At 41.6% G+C, this 19,795-nt stretch overlaps 1 protein-coding gene across 1 annotated transcript in view; it reads right to left on the bottom strand.

Annotated features, from left to right (window-relative positions):
* Positions 1-19,795, bottom strand: part of PCNX2 (pecanex 2) — a 219,624-nt gene that overhangs the window by 112,330 nt on the left and 87,499 nt on the right. The window contains exons 16-19 of the mRNA XM_033099629.1: positions 19,074-19,183; positions 17,333-17,429; positions 7,571-7,663; positions 6,659-6,809 (exon numbers count right to left, since the gene is read on the bottom strand). Of these exons, the coding sequence (XP_032955520.1) occupies positions 6,659-6,809; positions 7,571-7,663; positions 17,333-17,429; positions 19,074-19,183 (451 nt within the window). The remainder of the gene's footprint in view (positions 1-6,658; positions 6,810-7,570; positions 7,664-17,332; positions 17,430-19,073; positions 19,184-19,795) is intronic.

Raw genomic sequence — 19,795 nt, 5'->3', positions numbered from 1 at the left:
CTACTGACCATTCGTTTTATTTCTGCATTGTTTTGGATTTATCAGCAGTGCAGAGAACCCCAGTGGGTACTTGGGTGAACAACCTGGAGAGCTGGAGTCTGAGGTTGGCAGCTGACCGCTGAGCTCTGTCCCCAAGCCCTTCCCCTTATGTGGGTCGCTGCTGGCCTCTGCTTCTCCAGTCCCCTCTGCCTCCTTCTCCTTTGAGCAGAGGTAACTCGATTCCACTTTTCTTTTTTCCTGCTGTGGTGTGAAGCTGGTTTCAATGCCAATCCCAGCAGCCCCCTCCGGCCCTGTGGACACTGACACAGAAAGATAAGTTTCCCGGTGGACTAGACGGGGACCAGCCAGAGTGTGAGGTACAGGAGGCGCAGTGCCGGGCAGGGAGGGAAAGAAAAGGAGAGGAAGAGAATGTGCAGGAAATAATAACAACACAGAGAATAATTAATAAGGCAGGCTGCCATCCGACACGCTGCTGTCTGACATATGGGCTCTAAGCTCTCCTTTGGCATTTGGAATCAACATGCCTGGAGAAGCATCGCAGCAAATGAGGCTACGGAATTCACCAGCACTGGTTCCGTTCTTTTAGTCACTTTGAATTAAAGAGGCTCTAGAGCAGGGGTGTCCAAACTTTTTTCAACGTTTTTTACCAAGGGCCATATGCGTTAAAATACACAAACAGCTGGGCCACTCACTCGAGGTGAAGTACGTATTGCCTCACCTGGTTTATTTAAGTAAACTAAATATATTTTTGGAATTTGTTGTGGGCCAATTAAAAATGGATTGTGGACCGCAGTTGGCCCACGGGCCGCAGTTTGGACACCCCTGCTCTAGAGGGTTTTCTAGTCTCTAACTCCGGCTACTAGTATCTTTTCATGGGGCAAAAGAAGGGGGCAAAGAATATGTTCTTCCCAGAACTATGGCATCTCCTCATCACACACACAGATGAGACCTTCCCAAAGACTCCAGCCTTTATGTCCCCAAATCAGACAGTTATCTATCTATCTATCTATCTATCTATCTATCTATCTATCTATCTATCTATATATATATATATCTCAAAGGATTTTTACGTATATTATCCACATGATTTAATCACTAGAGAAATTCTGTGAACTAGGTCATTCAGGTAGAACTATCACCTATTGACAAAAATTTCCAAAACGCTTGGACAGGTTCATCCAGATTATAAAGGGCCACCAAACGCCTACCACATGGGTGACATGAAGCACAAAGGAAGGTGCAAAATTATTGAATTTCAGAGCGGTGGGGAAGAGGAGGAGGACGACTGACTGAGTACCAGGGACCATGCCGAACGCTCTGCATTTATTACTGTGATTAACTCCACCCCACATCAAACCTTCACTGTAGGAACTCCCAATCATAGACCACAAAGTTGAATCACAATAGTTCAGCACAACTAACACGTGACAAAGCCAGGATTGGAGCCCACCTAGTCTTGTTCCAGGGCCTGTTCTCTGGGCCTTGGCACTTTAATTCCCTCCAAAACTTTCCAAAAGCTCTCTGCAGGGAAAAACCTGGTCCCATATAAAAGGACCAGGAGTCAGAAAGACATCAGACTTTTCAACAGCAGTAGTGGAAGCTGGAAGGCAATGAACCATTGCCTTAGACTTCTGAAAGGAACGTTTACATCTGACAGGCTAAATATACACTGCAAACTACCCAGCAAGGGCAAAGTGAATTAAAATACTTTGACATAGCCGAAGTTTAAAAGTTTCCTTCTCATGCACCCTTTTTCTAGAGAGACTGGAGGGTGAGCTTTGTTCAAAAAGAGGAAAGAAACAAGCAGCAGATCCCAGGATGGGTCTGCAGGAGGGAGCTCATAGGTTATCTGACAGGTTTGCCTGTGTGGAAACTGAACTGAGAAGTACCTGACATAGCTATGGGAAAGGCTAGCAAATGCAAAAACAGAAGTACAACCAAGAAAGGAAATGTAATCACAGCATATGACAACATATGACTTCACTGCACTAGATGTGAACAACAAGTAGATTTACTAGTAAAAAAAAGTATGTGTTCAACAAATATTAAAATTATACTAGGAGAAAGGAGAAAGGGAAAACGTTCATGTATCGGGAAGGTAAGAGAGATAAAACCTCATCTTTCATTAACAGGAAGCCAGTAGATAGGTAAATCCGAAACATCAAGGAATAAGCAGTGTGCACATTATTTGGAAGAATTACGGTAACTACCAGAAGAAATATGTAGAGTAGAAAGTACTTTTTTTCTGGAGAGGAGGAATCAGAGATAGGAGAAAGTTGGCAGCGGTCTGCTGCTTCTCATTACAACTTGTTCTATTTGATTTTCAACACTATGTATTATTACTCTGGTATAAATGAAAAATACATTAGAAAAAGTATTATCTCTCAGAACCATGTCTCTCACAGGCAGACACCAGTCTGCAAACTGACAGGCACGATTTGCTAAAATGCAAAGTAAATCTAATTTAAGAATTACAAATTCATGACTCATTGGTGAATTAGGTTTATAATGGTGAATTTTTAACATTACAATTTTAAAGAGATTTTCAATTGATTTTAAAAATAATTTCTGTAATCTTTCATCCATTTATTCTAATGCATCCAAAAATTACAGCTTAAGCTTTCTCAGCAACCGTTTTTTCAGAGGAATGAGCCTGCTTGCACGTGTCTCACTGTACACTCGGGTCCTTCACACCAGCCTCCATCCACCTCACAAGGCTTGTTCTGCCCACGTCAGCCTATAGGGAACTCTTCCTTCAGTGAATTTACAAAGCACTAGTCATTCATTTGTTCATTCAACCAATATGACTGAGCACCTACTACGCACCAGACAATAACTCAACATTAAATTATACAATCTCATGTTTTCCGTTTTGTATCCATATCTAACCGGTTGGAAAAGCTTAACCAATATGAGACAGAAAGTGTGTTTTAGTCATCCTAGCTCACTGGTCCACAGGCTTGGCGTCATGTAGAAACTCAATAATTACTTTTTTAGTGAATAGTACACTCATATGCATTTTCTGAGTGAAACAGTAAATAAACAAGTGAAAGCCAACAATGCACTTATTCTTTATCTCACTCCCTTGTCGCTCCATTAAACCCATTTTTATGGTAAGAGTATGGCCATCAAATCAGATCACTTCTATTTTTCTGAAACTAGTCAGAGCCCAGAATGATAACATTATGGAAATTTCTCCTTGGAGGACCACGTGAAAACGTGACTCAACTCCATTGTTCCCTTTCAAAATGACCTAATTCCTTTGGAAAGTTCTTAGGGAAAACAAATCTTCATTCAGATCCAACTTCTTACTCTTTTACAGATGGGGGTGAATCAACAAAGTCACTTGTCTAAAATCATCTCATAATTCAGGATAATAGATTTGTTTCATTTTCTAAAAATCCAGTGCTCCTTGAACATTTAGTCTTGAAAGTTCCATACTTGATAACATCGTGCTATTTGTAGCACTGTCTACTCTGTTATTTTCAGCATGATTCACTTAGATTGGTGGGAAATAGAGTGAAATTTTTTTTTTTTTTTTTTTTTTTTTAGGAAAGAGCAACTTCACAGATACCCATTTACTATGTCAATTATGTCCACATCACTACTGTGAATGACTGGACTGCTGAACTGCATTATAGGTGATAGAATTTTATTCTTTTAGCTTAATTATTATTGAAAGACCTTTTTGGGCTAGGATGGGATAATGTTTACTGAAATCAGTCTCAAAAATAACACAAGTGGCTAAAATATATATTTCAATTTAGAGCGGTCAACTTGAGTTGTACCACAGGTGCATTTTTATCATAGTCTGAATTTTATATCAAAATTAAATTTGTATCTCCAAGTATCTGTACATAGCAAAGAAAATTACATATCAGAGACATGTAGAAAAGAAAGTAAACTGAAAGAAAGTACATGCACCAAGTTTAAAGTTTGGTGGAGCCAACACAGGGCTGATGACATCTGTGCCCTGCACCCCGAAAGCACTGGAGGGTCAGTGTGAGCTGACAGACATGTTGTTCCGTCATCTCAGAGAATGTTATGAAAAGAGAAGCTCGTGTGGCATGGTGGGTCAGGGAAGGACTTCCGGAGGGACTGGGTGCTAAACAGAGAGCTGAGGGTTGCTGCATGCGGCATGAGGCTAGTGAGGCGTGAGGAAAAAACATCCTAGGCAAAAGGAACAGCCAGGAAGGGACAGTGAGAGAAACTCGAGAAACCACAGGAATGCCCAGAACGTACTGTGGCAAGTCTTTCAAACCAGGGATAGAAGCTTTGGAGAGTAAGCGTGAGCCTGTGGCACGTTAGACCTGCAGGACAGACCGCAGTGACGCAGTTCTTCTGGGAACAGCGAGCGACACAGTGACGGCACCGACAGCCGAGAGCCACGTGCAGACGGCACCCCAGCTGCCCAGGGCACTGAGAGCTGCTCGGGTGGCAGGAAGAACACCTGACTGCACAGGGTGAAGCGACCTGAGTTCTGGCCACTCACTGGCCACCAGCTCGGTGGGACCGGGGGATTCTGGTGACATCTGCAGACTTGCTAGGCCTGCTGTGCTCTACCTTCTTCTCACTTACAATGTTTTGTGAGCCTGTGAAGATGTGAGCAGTTTTCACATGAAGAAGGACACGACTGGCCTGTGTTTTTTGTTGCAGAAGAAATGAAGAGTGAAATACCTCACAGGCAGAAGGGCAGGAAGAGGAGGGAAGGAAACTCAGCACACAGATGATACCAAAATGGGGGGCAGGACTTCAGGAAGTTCGTGCCGGCGCATTTTAAGCATTTGGGTTTCCCTTCCACACACGTAATTTTAAAATTCAATCTGTTTTTCATTACCTGCCTAATTTGTCAAATGGATTACGCCTGGCTAAATTTCAGATGGCTTATAAACAGCTAGTGTAGGCAAGTGACAAGCTCCACGGAGCGTCTGCTTGAGCCTGTGTGTGGCGTGTGCCTGTCCCACCAGCCAGCCCGCCCGGACAGATACCCCGTGTCACCTGCTCAACTGACTTCAAGGAGGGGACGGCACAAACACACTCACATCATTGTTCTCGAATTCTTACTGATTCTAATTTAAACTGGGCACTGGGCACTTTTATCTTTCAATGCTGAACTGGCACAGTAAGGGGACTCCAGCCTTGTCTGTGCTATTCTTCATTGTCTCCGTTTCACAGCTTTCTCCTCACCATGACACCCAAGCCTGCAGGCAGAGAAGGTCCAGACAGCACACACAGACGTGCAGTTTCCTGAATCAGACCGTCTTCACCCTTCTAATCTCTATCAACTACGTACCAGTGGTGCCAAAATAATAACCCCCAAGTACTCTGTCAATTTCACCAAAACTCAGTCTTTCTAACATTTTGAAAGGGAATGTGACCTTAACACTGCAGAAATTCTGCAGAATTCGTCATTTCATCAGTTCCTCTACCTACCTACCCACAACTAGGCACCTGTTTGGATAGACCTTTCTCTACACGTGGACTGTAAAATGAGCTAACCATGATAAATTGTACTGATGGTAATTTGCATTTAAGCAGCACCTGAAATTGAACAGAGCATTTAAAACATATTATGTAGCTGATCCTGAAGGCCCACCTATTGAGGGTGAGAAGAGTTACCCTCCCCGCCTTCCAGACCCCACCTGGCCGCAGGCCCAGTGCATTATGTTTCTCCACTAAATGATCCACAGTTTTCCTGACTTGGTTATTTCAAATTAAGGCAGCTCCTCGTACCCTCCCACAAACGTTCCTTGAAGAAACGCACTATTCTTGCTAGCATCTGAGGGGATTCTTTTGCTTCTTCATATTTTTATCCGCACCTCCCTTCCTTTTGCCACAATAGTCTACTGAAGTTACCGATGACACACCTGGCCGAGTCCAGCACATTCCTGGGAGTCAGCAGACTTTGGTGCCACTCATGGCCCCTTGTGTCTGGACATGGGAGACAATCACTTAACAACAGGGAAGTTACGATGGGCTAGAGACTTCTGTGCAAAATGACCAACATGAGCTAGTGATAAATTGTGACCAATCACTTTGAAGTGTATGAAAATAGGGGTAAGTCAATCCTTCTGCCATCTGTCTAATCACAGAGCCAGGGAGACCTAGCAGAGAAATTCCGGCGACGGTCTTTATCTAAAAGCTCTGACACTGTCGGGATTACAGGCTATGACGTGACCCTGCCAGAGACAACCCGGGACAGCTCAGACCGTCAAGTCCAGGTCTAGGTGAGCATAGCAAGGATTTGGGGTACTGAAGGTTAAAGGTCAGTCTCTGCTGTGTCCGGGCACTTTGTGGAGGACGGGAGGGTGGTGAAGTGATGATGGTCTTCTCGGTCCACAGTCAACTTCAGCAGAACACCATGACCTTCAGGTCTGAATGATATAAATCAATTTTCTGCAATACTAATAACCAATTAATATAATGCTATTTTCATAAACATGCCTCTAAGTGACCCCACTTCAACATTTTTGCTCTTGGAACAAGCCGATATACTCCAAGGCATCCCCCCACCCGTAGCATGGCAAGATGTACAGAATGTGACATGAACAGAACATACAACTCGCACCATAACCCGTTTAAAGGCACACCTCTGTGGCATCCAGCACTCACACGGTGCCATCCCCACCCCGTCTCTTTGCGAGGACCGATTACGAACCTGTCACTTCCCGTTGCTCACACTCTCTATTCTTCAGAATGGGGTGTGAAACCCACATCCACGGATGGTGCTTGCGGAGCTGAGGGAGCAGGTAGTGGGTGACAAACCCCACAGCGCCCGCCAGGGCAAACAGCACGACGCTGAGGAAAGGCTGCAAGGAAAGAGCAAGAAATGTGTTGAGCTCAAGACAGGGCAGGGTGGCCCCGGAATAACACAGCGGGACTGTTCTCCCCGTTTCCTCTGACGGGGTACCTGGACTCAGTCCTTGTTTCAGGCTCTGAACATGGTTTCCACGTCACGTGAGACCCACCTCTGCGGAGAGCCACTGAGAACCACTGAGGTGGCCCGGGGAGTGCAGGCCCCGGGAATTCTGCCCACTGGGATACTGTGGGGTTTTTATTTTCTTAAAAGATGAGGTAAATAACACATTTCTCTCACAGATTTTTCCTCCTTGGAAGAGTTCGTAAGTGTGTAATATTTTTATATAGAGATGGCAACTGTCTGTGAGGACCTTAACCCAGAAATCCCACCTAGATTTCTCTACGTTTATATTTCTAACTAAAGTTACGTTCCAATATCTTTTTGGCTGTGTATGAATCACTCGTGCTGGGGTAAGCCCTCCCCTCTCTGCTGTGCGCTCAGCTGTCCTACTTCTACCGACCATCCTCACGGTGGATCCCACAACATACGCGCCCCATTGGGGAAAGGCGAAGGGCAAACTGAACCCCACCTGCACAGTGGCCCAGACCCCCTCTGGGCAGTAACTCTCCCAGCACGCGGGTATGTGCCTTCCGCCCCCACTGGCACTTTGTTTGTCCCTGTGGCCCCACCCCCATCAGCACCCAGGCTCCACCCCGGGCTCTGCCGCGAAGGACCCCAGGAGGCGGGGAGGGTGCAGTCAGTGGGTCATACCCGCAAGGACAGGAACACAGTGCTGGCACTGACTGCAAATGACAGAACCGCAGCCACCGAGCAGATGAGGAGATCCGACTGTAAGACATCCTTCTGTGAAGAGAAACCAGCTGTTGTTTCTCTCAGCAGCTCTGTGTCCCCAGGTAAATCACTACTACTGACCCTGCATATTCTACCCGTCAGCCCATGCTTACCTGATATTTTCCCAACGGCACACACACTGGATGGACCCTTCACTACCTCCTGCTTGGGGACCATCAGGAAAAGAAGGCGATGGATGGGGAGAGGGAACACAGACTGCAAGGAGAGCCTGCGTCTGCTGCTGAGCACGGCCAGAGAGAGGTTTGCTACACGTGGAAGAGGCGCACAGCTCTTCCCTGCAAACACAGGTCAGGGACGCCCAGGTCCCACGAAGGAGGGTGAAGCGCTAATCAGCTCCTGGGGCCTTAGCGTAGCTTGTATTTTATTTAATGTGCAAGCAGCCTGGGCATGACAAACAGAAAACACTCGCCCATTTTCTTATTGCTTTGGGCCAGAACAGATTTTACTTTTCACAACATCTGATTTCAAGGTTTATTGCAAAGCTAGATGGCATCGATGGGATTGGCACAAAGACACACCTAGATCAACAGAACAGAAAGAGTCGAGAAACAGACCAACACATATATGGTCAACTGATTTTAAACGAAAGTGTCAGGTGACAGGACACCTTTCCTCTAAATGAGGTAAAGGATAATTTTTTCAACAAATGGTGCTGGAACAACTGGATAGCTACCTAAAATAAACAAAACAACAAAAAACCACTTGACACTTCACATCACATGTAAAATTAACTTAACGTGCATTATAAACCTAACTTACACGATCAAATTTCTCAAAGGAAACATAAGAGGAAATCTTATTGACCTTGAGTTTGGCAAAGCTTTCTTAAATAGGACACTAAAAGCTGCAACTGTAAAAGAAAACAGTCATTAAATTGGACTTTGTGAAAACTGAAACAATTTGCTCTTCAAAAGACAGTGCTATAGAACGCAAAGGCAAGCCAAAGACTTGAGAAAATCTTTGCAAAACATAACCAACAAGATTTCTATTAGGTTGGTGCAAAAATAATTGCGGTTTTTGCAATGATTAATATTTTTAACCTTTTAAACCGCAATTACTTTTGCACCAACCTAATATAATGTATAAAGAACTTTACAACGCAATAACAAGCCAAACAACTCCCCCTACTCCTGTTTCCAGCTGCACATGGGCAAGAGTTTTGAACAGACTCTTCACCAAAGGAGATGGTAAATGGTAATTACGGAGCTGTCATTCTTGGTGCTAATTAACGAAATGACAGACCACTCTCTTAATATTGGTGAAAGTAACATAGTAAAATAAAAAGGAAAAGGTTTCCCCTTTCCCTACCGCCACCGAAGAGTAGATATTATTCTGTCCCAAGAATTTTGTTCTTGAAAATATTATTTTTTCAAAGGAATCGTGAAAGATAGCTGGACCTCACAGATTGTTACTATGTCCTGTGGAAGTAACCTTGAACATGGTGACTTCCACAGGACATAGTAACAATCTTGTAATTTTGATTAATTTTCTAGTTAAATAATTTTTGCTCATTTAAATGTATACTATTACATATCTGTTTCTAAAAGATATAAACAACTTTGAAAAAGAAGAACAAATATGGAGGACATGCAATATCTGATCTCAAGGCTTATTACAAAGCTACTGTAATAGGGTATTGATGGGATTGGCACAAAATACACACCAAATCAAGAGAACAAACTAAAAGGGGTGTTTCTTTGCACGTGTTCTGTGGGGTGGGTTTTCCCTTAGTTTTTAGTTATGTTATACAAAAGGAGAATTACTGGTACTACTCTCTTCCTTCGTGTGCTGGAAGGCTAAAAAAGCTATGGCTCTGTTGAATTACTGATTTCAGCAAGAGTTTTAGAATCTGTTTCATTTCGATAAATATCGTAAGTCTTAAAGAGTGAACTGCACCATGTTAGACCTTACAAAAATGAGAGTACAAAAGATCCAAGCAAAATTTAGGTCCCTGCAATTTTTTGTTAATTAATTTTTCCATTATAGGATAACATAACATTGCAGCACTCCAGAACATCCAGAAAGGAGAAAACTCACTCATAATCATTATATCCTGAACAATAGTAGCATTTTTGTGCTTTCTGGGGCAGTATATTTGCCTGTGAATGCTGAACCATGGTTCTAGTTGTAATCATGATGTACATGGGCTTTTTATTTTTTAAATGCCTGTTTTCAGTGCGCATATGATTTACTAATAGACACTTAATGGCTAAATAATTTGCCATCTTGTGATGCCATAGACACACACACACACACACACACACACACACACACACACACCCCGCCATGGTGGACACTCAAAACATTACTTTAGTGAATGAACCTGAATGACCTACACATAGTTAGTGCAAAACCCCTGACTGCGAGAGGTTGGCTTGCTTTCCATTTTCTACCCTGATAAATTATGCTGCATCATTATCTTGATGCACCTAAATCTTTTTTCATAGTTTGAATTAATTCTCTAGAAAAACTGTGACAAATAGATTTACTGTATCGTAAGTTATGAATATTTTACAAACCTTGATAAATTATGCTTTTCCAAATGACTGTAATAATTTACACAAATACAATGTCTAAGAGATCTCATCCTGTCACCAGTGGCATTATCATTAATTTATCCTGTGCTAACTGAGTGGACCAAAAAAATGCCATCTTATTTTAATGCGCATTTCTTTATTTACAAGAAGTGTAGAATATTTACGTACTAAATATTTTGTTCCTAAATGATATGTATTTTGTAATATCATTTCCTTATAGTTTTTAAAATTATGTGAATTATTGGTATAGGACATTTAACTTTCGTCAAATTTGCAACAAATATTTTAATAAATTATTTGAATTTTATTGCTTTTTTACACAAAGTTAAAAAATTGTGTGTACTTAAGTCTAAGTCTGTGCGTGTGTGTGTGGGGGGGGGGGTTATTTATTTTTATTTTATACATTCCAAGTCTAGAAAATCATTCCCTCTCTAAAATTTGAACAAATATTTGATTTTATTTCACATGTCATCTTTTCTGAAAATGTCTTTTACATTTAAAAAATGTGAGCTATGCCTACAGAAAAGTGCATAAAATACCTATTTACAATTTAAAAACTAATTATAAAGCAAATGGTTCGTTAACCAACAACCACTTCAAGAAATCTAGCATTTCCAGTACCTGAGAAGCCCCTTGCATGCGCTCCCTGAACACAAACCCTTCTTTCCCTCTTAGGGGTTTCCTATCAACCATCCTGACCCTGGTGAAAATAATCTCCTTGCTTTTTAAAATGATTTTACTACTCAAGTGTGCAGCTGTAAACAGTTTAGTCTATTGCCTGTTTTTACCCTACATGTTACTAGACTGGATATTTGTTTGTCTTGCTTCCTTTACTCACATGATGTGGTTAAGATCCACCCACCCATTGCATAGAGCTGTAGTAAGGTCTTTCCCTTTGCAATATACTTATATACATACCTCTCATTCTGTTGATGGTGCACTTTCCCATGGCTTCAGTTTTGGCTCATATACATACACGTGCTACTATGAATGATCTTATACTCGTATGTGTATTCTGGTACACACGTGCAAGATGTGCTCCAGGGTAAATATCTAGGAGAATCGCTGGCTGCAGTGTACAAGGATCTTCAATGTTATAGTACCAAACTGTTTCCAAAACAGATAAACTAATTTACACTGCCACCAGCAGTACACGAGAGCTCCCTTGCTCAAAACTTTTGTCAATACTTAGTATGGTGAGAACTTTTTTTCTTTTTGTATTGTGAGAACTTTTGACTTTTTTGTCAGTCTGGTAGGTATGAAATGGTAACTTAGTGTGGTTTTACTTTGCAGTTTAGTTTGGATATACAGTCATCCCCCATTATCCACAAGGAATGTGCTCCAAGACCCCCAGTCGATGCCTGAAATCAGATAGTACCAAACCATATATATATACTATAGTTTTTCCTACACATATACATACCTTTCAACGTAAATAAAGCAATTAATGGCTTCTCTTTGGCATAGCTGACCTGCCATCATCACTACTCGTGCACTTTGAGACCATTATTAAGTAAAACGAGGGTGACTGGAACACAAGCACTGAGAGGTTGAGACAGTCAATCTGATCACTGAGGTGGCTACTGAGTGCCTCATGGGCAGGCAGTGGATACAGTGGGGAGACGCTGGGCAAAGGGACGCTTCACGTCCTGGGTGGGATGGAGCCGGACAGCTCCGTGATGAGAGATTTCATCACGCTCCAAAGAATGGCGCTCAATTTAAAACTTATGAATTGTTTATTTTTGGAATTTTCCATTTAATATTTTTGGACCGTGGTTGACTGAAACCACTGAAAGCAAAACCACAGATAAGGGGAGACTACTGTATCTTAATGTTTTTGGCCATTAATATTTCTTCTTTTGTGAAGTGCACGTACAAATCTTTTGCCTTAGTTTTAACTGAGATATCTGGCTTTCTAATTGATTTATAGGAATTTTGTATTCATCTTGACATTCGTGCTTTAACAGCTATCCATATTTTAAAAACTGTGCATGCTGTGGCTTGGCTTTTCGTCTCTTTTTTAGTGTTACTGGATAAATCAAAGGTCAAAATTTTAATGAATTTGAATTTTTGCGTTATCGTAAAAAATTATTTCCTATATTGATATCATGAAGATAACTTCCTTTATTAAGGTTATAAGTGCTTTCTAGTTTTGTCATCTCCTATTTAGGTTTATAATCCATCTGGAATTGATTTTTAAGAATAGTGTGACAGAAGAGTCCTATTATATTTGTTACTGAATAAAGAACTATTTTTTAATCATTCCATTTTCCCCTCTTTACAGGGTTGGGATTTCTATGCTCTGTTTCTATTCCTTCAGTAGTTACACTAAACATTCCAACATACATAATTAACCACCACAGTCTAAAGTTAATCAATATCACTATTCATCTCCTGGACATTACTAAAAACTTTCAAGTCTTGGAGTCCATTTCTCTTCCCACTCAAACTTGTTGTTGTAGTCACATATTTTAATTCTACCTTAGGCTTTTAAGCCAACATATACTCTTATTATGGTGTTATACACTTGATGTGTTTAGATTTACCAATGTATCTGTCACTTTCTTTTCTCTTCTTTCTTGCTAATTAGACCTTCCATCTGAAATCACTTTCTGTTGAAGAATATCCTTCAGAATTACTGTTCGTAAGGGTCTCTCAGCTTTTGTCTAAAATATTTTTATTTTGCCCTCATTCTTGAAAGATATTTTCACTGGGCACAGATTCTAGCTCAGAAGTTACTTTTTTTTAGAGAACATTAAATACCAAACAACTGTCCTCTGGCTACTGTGATTGGTCTTGATAAGGGAGCTGTAGTCTGCCACTTGTTTGAATGTAACCAGTCCATTTAACTGCTTTAAGATGGTCCATGGCTTAAGTGTACTGCACAGGGTTTCACTGGCGGGGATTCTTTCTTCTTTAATTCACCCTGCTTGTGATTCACTGGGATTTTAAAATTTCTAGATCAGGGTTTTTCATCAATTCTGGTAAATTCTCAGATATTATCTCATCAAATAGTGATCATTCTCCAGTCTCTCCCTTTTTTTCTGGAATTCTTATTAGATATATGTTAGATCTCTGACTCTGTCCTTCACATTTCTTCATCTCTCATATTTCCTAATTTTTTGTCAAGTAGTGTTGATCCTGGACACTTTCTTCTGTCTTTATCTTTCAGTTCACGATTTCTCTCTTCAGAGGTGTCTAATCTCCATGTGTGAGGGTTTTTTGTTTTTTCTTTTTGTTTGTTTTTTGTTGTTTTTTTAACTTCAATTGCTCCTTTTTGCTTTGGTTTAGCTTTCCTTTGTTTAGAAGATCTATTTGGTTTTCATTCAAATATACTGGATCATTTGAAACATTTTCTATTATCCATAAATTTGTAAGCCTTTTATTTTTTTAAACATAGTAAGTATAGTGGCTCTAAAATTTGTGTCTCATACTTCCTACATCTGAAGTATTTGCAGATCTGTTTCTGTTCCTTGTTTCCTTGTACAGTTTCAAATTTTTATTGTGAGCTGATCATTTCCCTTAGAAAATTGGCTTTGGGATTAGTTGGATACCTGGGAGGAAGGAGGCCTCTAGAGAGGATTCATGTTTGTTTCTGCCATGAGGTATTTCCATTTGGAGGCTACTTTAAACTATATTCATAAATTGAGTTTTATGCCATCCCGACATTATAAAGTAGACTGTAAATTCCTTATTATTTTGTCAATTTTTTGTCACATTTAGGAAGAGCTTCTTTCGATATTTTATTCAGAATTTTTAGTTTTAATCAGCATTAAGTTTGGTTATAATAATTTAGCCTGTCATAATGTCAGAAATGGAAAAGTCTCATTTGATTTCTCGCTTTCTCTCTATGTCTCTCACTTACATTGGTGTCTGGAAAAGGATTAGCACATAAAATTCTTTTCTCCCTCCCTCTGCTAAACAATTACCTCAATACCATATAATGGATAATCAATTCTTGATTATGACATTTAATTTTTATGTAACAAATTCATAAAAACATGAATTTCTGTGTTTTACTGATTCACTAATCTCATTCTCTAATCTTGGATGAGTCTGATATTTTTTTGATTATTCAATCTTTATAATATACTTTTAAATCTCAAAGTGCTAAGTTCTTCTTTCTTATTCTTCTTTTTCATATTTTTAAAGCTATTAACAGCTATCCTTCTAAATAAACCTTAGAATCATTTCCCCAAGTTGTAAATAACATTCCTTTATAACTGTTTGGAACTACATTAAACCTACAAATTTCTTATAAAGAATCAGCATTTAATAAATCTCAGCCTTCCTATGGAAAATCAGGTTATACCTATTCATCACCACTTATTCAAAACTTCATTTACATTTTAAGAGACTGCTGTAGTTTTCTTTACTTCTGACACTACTTGTTAAAATCATTCCTATTATCAATTCATGTATTTTGTTGCTATTTGTGAGTTGGATCATGTTTTCATTATATTATCTAAGGTTGTTTTTCATGTGTTAGAATGTTCTTCTTTGTCTACATTTTCTTGTCTCTGATGGTCTTTATGAATTCTTATTTATCATAGTTGATTTTAATAAACTTTTCTGTTCCTTCTATATGAATACAATAATGTGACCTACATTTGTTTCTCTTTCAGGACTTAAGCTAGCCAGAAATTCTGAAACAATATTTAATAATATTAATATTTTGTTCCCTATTTTAATGACGAGCCCATGAATGCTTAGCTAGTGAATATATTAGCTCTTAGTATATTGACTGTTTTAAATCCATTGTGACATTTTACGTAGCACTTCATGCTCTGACCCTAAAAAGAAGCTTAATCATCCCTGGTCCAACACTACACATCCAGTAGATTTAGGGAGCATGGGGCCCAAAAAATCTAGATGATACAACCCACGGTTTAAAAGAAGTTGTTTGAATTGTACAGATTAAAATTGGGTAGTTTTGTTTGTTCGCGTTTTGTCTCTAGAAACTGAGAAAAATAGTTAAGTGAAAGTGTTGAAAACGATAAAGATCAGTGACAGTAAAAACTAAAAAACCAGCTGAGGAGGCATGTGGAAAAAGACTAACCCGGCAAACCACTAGTAGAAAGTTGATATTTTTATTAGCTGTTGAATTATGGTAATCAGCTTTGTGTGCATACTTTATGTTGCTCATTTGGAAATGAATAAGCCCACTGACAGAGCTCGCAGTACCTTTTTCTAGAGCAGTGTCCTGAGTGGAAGGTCTTGTAAATATGCAGACCCCCAGGTACTGTCATAGGCCAAATGAGTCAGAATAAAAGGGAAGCCTGGACAAATGATCTAATGAAGCTAGCTCCCTAGGGCTTTCCATACAAACTGAAAATTAAGAAACAAGAAAGAGAGAGAGAGAGAATATAAGAGGGTCACAGAGAGACACAGAGAAAGAAAATCAGAGACGAGAAGGGAAATTTTATACTTGCTCTATGGCACAAAACGTATTATGTGTCAAACTATAAAAGCTGAACCTCACAGTCCCATTAAAATATTATAATTAGACCAGGAGACTTTTCAGAGAAATGAGCACGCATCGTATTAAATCTCCTACAAGGTATGGGCTCTACCTCATGTGAAGCACTTCAAAGTGTATGAAAACCGAGCACAGTAACACCTACCTCGTCACCTCTAATTATACTAATGAATGTTATCAAGTGTCTGCTAGGCAAATTTCTTGTCGCATTTCACTGTAATTCGTGCATTATTTTTACTACAATAAATTGGTAGCATCTTCCTCAGTCATGAAGTTAAGGAACATTTGGGGGCGCTCGTTTTTCCCAGATATCCTTGGGAAAACTTTTGGGTAGATTTGGGGTCACTCTGGCTTTCACTGAAACTGATCTAGGAATGTCAGTTTGATCTTGTCCCTCATTCCAACATACTATGTTTGAATGTCAAATGTCTTCCTTCTTTATTAGCTGCCATCTCATCTGCCCTAGAAGCGTCACTTCTTACCCTACTTTTGAACATATCTCTACTTTTAAAATTAATGAACCATGCCCTTATTCAGAGTAAGTGATTTGTGTTTTGATTCCCTTGTGGTGATGAGCCTCAATGCTTTTTAGCTGGAACTGTGACGACTCTCAGCGGCACAGGGGCTGAGTATGAATTTTGAAAATGTTATGTTGGCAGAGAGTCCTGCCTGCTGTCTTGAGATGGCAGGTAGCAATATACCTCGTGTGAATCAGTAGAATGCACTGAGCACCTACTATGCTGTATAGACGGGGGCAAACGAGACATGGCTCTGGCAGGAGCACCCTGCAATCAACACACCACTAAGTGCTTTTCCTCTGATCTGTCATTCCTACAGAACACAAGGAAAGCACAACCCAAAGAAATCACGCTGAACCAAGCGCAATACTCAAATAAATGCAGATTACATAACCAGTGAGCACTGCCTTTCAAAGTATTAATATTCCTCTTTGGAAGCTGATGTCAACTTTCTGCTCAAAGGATGTTTGAAACTGTCCCCACGCCATTTTCCTGGAGAACAAAGAAACAGCGCCATTCCTTGCACGCCTTGGGCTCTCTTCTTCCTTCCTTCTTCCCCTCCGTCTTCTCCCCATCATGTGCTCCCACAGGTACGGTGTGGTTCTCCCTCCTCCATCAGCCCAGACACAGGTATACAGCCCAAGGGCCCTTCGCCAGGGTTGTACAGACGTCAACCTTGAAACAAAGACCCTGGAAAGTGCTCTGAGCTCAGCAGGAGCTGAGGCAAGGCATGGAGCGAGTGTGTGTGCAGCACCTCAGTTTGGCCGAATGTTTATTTGACAGGCTTTCATTCAGGCACAGCCCGCCTGCCATGTGGTGCCAGCCGTGGGCGGAACTGACCCAACGCGCTTCGTTGGAATTACCCGGGCACACTGCCATCAGCTGAGGGCCACCTCAGTGTCTCGGCACTAGTACAGCAGCCGCCTTCGAGGCTCTGAAAGGGCCACAGCCGGCAGGCGGCTCAACAGTGCACATGCCAGGGTCAGGCCAGGACGAGGCTCGGCTTCCTGCTCTAGTCGCTCTCAGGCCTGGCTCTCTAGGGCCCCCCTGAGAAGCTGAGTATGTGACAAACTCCACGCCCTGTCAAGCAAGTCCCCTGCAACATCATGAAACACAAATGTCTCACCACTGAATCTTTCATCTTCTTGGGGAGAGGGTCTGCAGCCAGCGTCTCCAGATTTTGATGTAGAAATTTAGGAAACAATCTGCATTGAATAAAGGATCTGAAAATGGAAAAACACACAGGTTTTCCTTTTAGAAAACGTGCCCATTACAATGTTTAAGGTACATAACCTCACCTTAGGCCTCACGCTCACGAATGACAAAAGCAAGGCTCTCTCCTTCGTAACAAAGAAAATAAGGTATGTATTCAAGTGATCGCAGAGAGAAGGTTTTGATTTTCCAATCCCACTCTAATTAAAGTAGCTGAGTACCTCAGGAGGTGTCCTACCCAGACTGTCCGCAGCTACCTAGGCTCAGGGTGAGGCTCTATTTCTGCCAGGCCAGCAGGTTTCAGCCGCAGGAAAACACGGCAGCAAAACTCAACCCTCCAGTCCAGTGTGTGATATGAACAAGTGTGCAAACCATATTCAACTGTTCCCCGTTCTCCCATGCCTTTCATCTCGCTGCACCTGACAGCCTAAAGTTACGGTTTCTCTGGCCCCCAAACAGTTATGGTTCTCTTGCGTCAAAGTCTTCCCTAAGTCTGGACAAATCACACAATGTGAGTGACATCTGATTGCGACTGATTGGCTGGTACCTGAAACGTTGGCATCACACGAAAGGGTTTCAGCTCCAAAGTCCATATTTAGCGAAGACTTAAAAGACTCGATTAAAGGGAAGATTGCAAAGTATATTTTCAAGTGACTAAGGATTATTATTAAATACATTTTAAAACTTCGGTGTAAACTTCACTGTAAACCCAGAGGGCACCGGCCGAATTGGGAACAAAAAGCAACAGAGCAAAAGACAGACCTCTCCTTTCAGAGGTGCTGCTGGGCCAGTCTCCCAGGTGACTCCTGGAATCAAGGCAGCAGCTCAGTGGCCCCAGAGAGAGTCCTTGTTCAGGATGAAGCTTCTCAAACACCTCGCCCAAGGACGAAGCAGAGCAGCCATGTGTCCCTGGCACTGCCCTTCATCCCAGAAGCGCAGAGAGAAGGTTAAACGTGCGCAGAAGTCCCTGAGTCTCTGGTCACCCTGCATTTCTCCCACCCTCGCCCAGTGCCCAGCCAGAAGAGTCCACCCACCATTGTCACTGAACAGCCATGCCCCACTCAGTGAGAGAGCACAGTGTGTGAGTGTGTGTGTGACAGTGCAGGGTGTGTTACAGCTGAGTGTGTTACAGCATGTGTGTGTTACTCACAGCTCTGTGTGTGTTACAATGTAGGGTGTGTTACAGTTATGTGTGTGTCACAGTGAGGGTTGTGTACCCACAACTGTGTAACAGCACGGGATGGTGTACTCACAGCTGTGTGTGTGCATGTATGTCACAGTGCAGGATGTGTACTCACAGCCGTGTGTGTGTGTGTGTGTGTGTGTTATAGCACATGTGTGTTACTCATAGGTCTTTGTATGTGTGTCACAGCATAGAGTGTACTCACAGCCGTGTGTGCCACAGTGAGGGGTGTGTACCCACAACTGTGTAACAGCATAGGATGGTGTACTCACAGCTGTGTGTGTGCATGTGTGTCACAGTGCAGAATGTATACTCACAGCCGTGTGTGTCGCAGTGTGGGGTGTGTGACAGCATGTGTGTGTACTCACAGGTCTGTGTGTGTTACAACGTGGGGTGTGTTGCAGTTATGTGTGTGTGTCACAGGGCAGGGTGTGTACTCATAACCGTGTATATCACTGTGTGTGTTACTCACAGGAGCACAGAGGGGTCACTGCTGTGCCGGCTCAGATGGAAGGAGAGCGAAACCAGGAGGCCACAGAAGGCTGAAAACATTGCTGGGATGTGCTGTGCGCTCCATGGTTCCTGAGGAAAGGACAGCAGACAGCCCGTCACTCCACGCTGGGTGCAGGACAGCAGGCTGCTCTCTGCAAAACGAGTAGGGGCGTCCCCAGTGTCCAGCTGATGGACGTGGTGTCCTGTAGTCACTCCTGCCAGTGGACATACCAGCACCTGATGGCCGGAAACCTGCCTGTTCGTGTACAGTGATTTCGAGAAGGGATGTGGTGGGGACATGTCAAAGTAATTGTACATTGTTTCTGAAACTATCTTACTTAATCTTTTCTGAAATTAAGTTTAGGATTTTTATAGGATGTAACATTAAACATGGATTGTCTCTTCTGAATACAATAGAATACTTATTAATGCCTATAAGAATTGTATCTCTCAGTTTATTTCATCAATGGTTTAAAAGGTATAAAACTTGTAAATATGGCATTAAGATATCAAATCAACTAGTAGACGGAAGTGAAACTATTAGGTTGATGCAAAAGTAATTGCGGTTCAAAAGGTTAAAAATAACTGCAAAAACTGCAATTACTTTTGCACCAACCTAATAGATAAAAATTAAAGACAATCCCGAGGAAAGAGAAAAATGGTTTGAAATCAAGACAGCAAGACACTTCGGGTTTAATCTGA

The sequence above is a fragment of the Rhinolophus ferrumequinum genome, chromosome 27 (genome assembly GCF_004115265.2).
Source record: "Rhinolophus ferrumequinum isolate MPI-CBG mRhiFer1 chromosome 27, mRhiFer1_v1.p, whole genome shotgun sequence".
Lineage (NCBI taxonomy): Eukaryota > Metazoa > Chordata > Mammalia > Chiroptera > Rhinolophidae > Rhinolophus > Rhinolophus ferrumequinum.
This window is presented reverse-complemented; position numbering and strand designations above follow the sequence as displayed.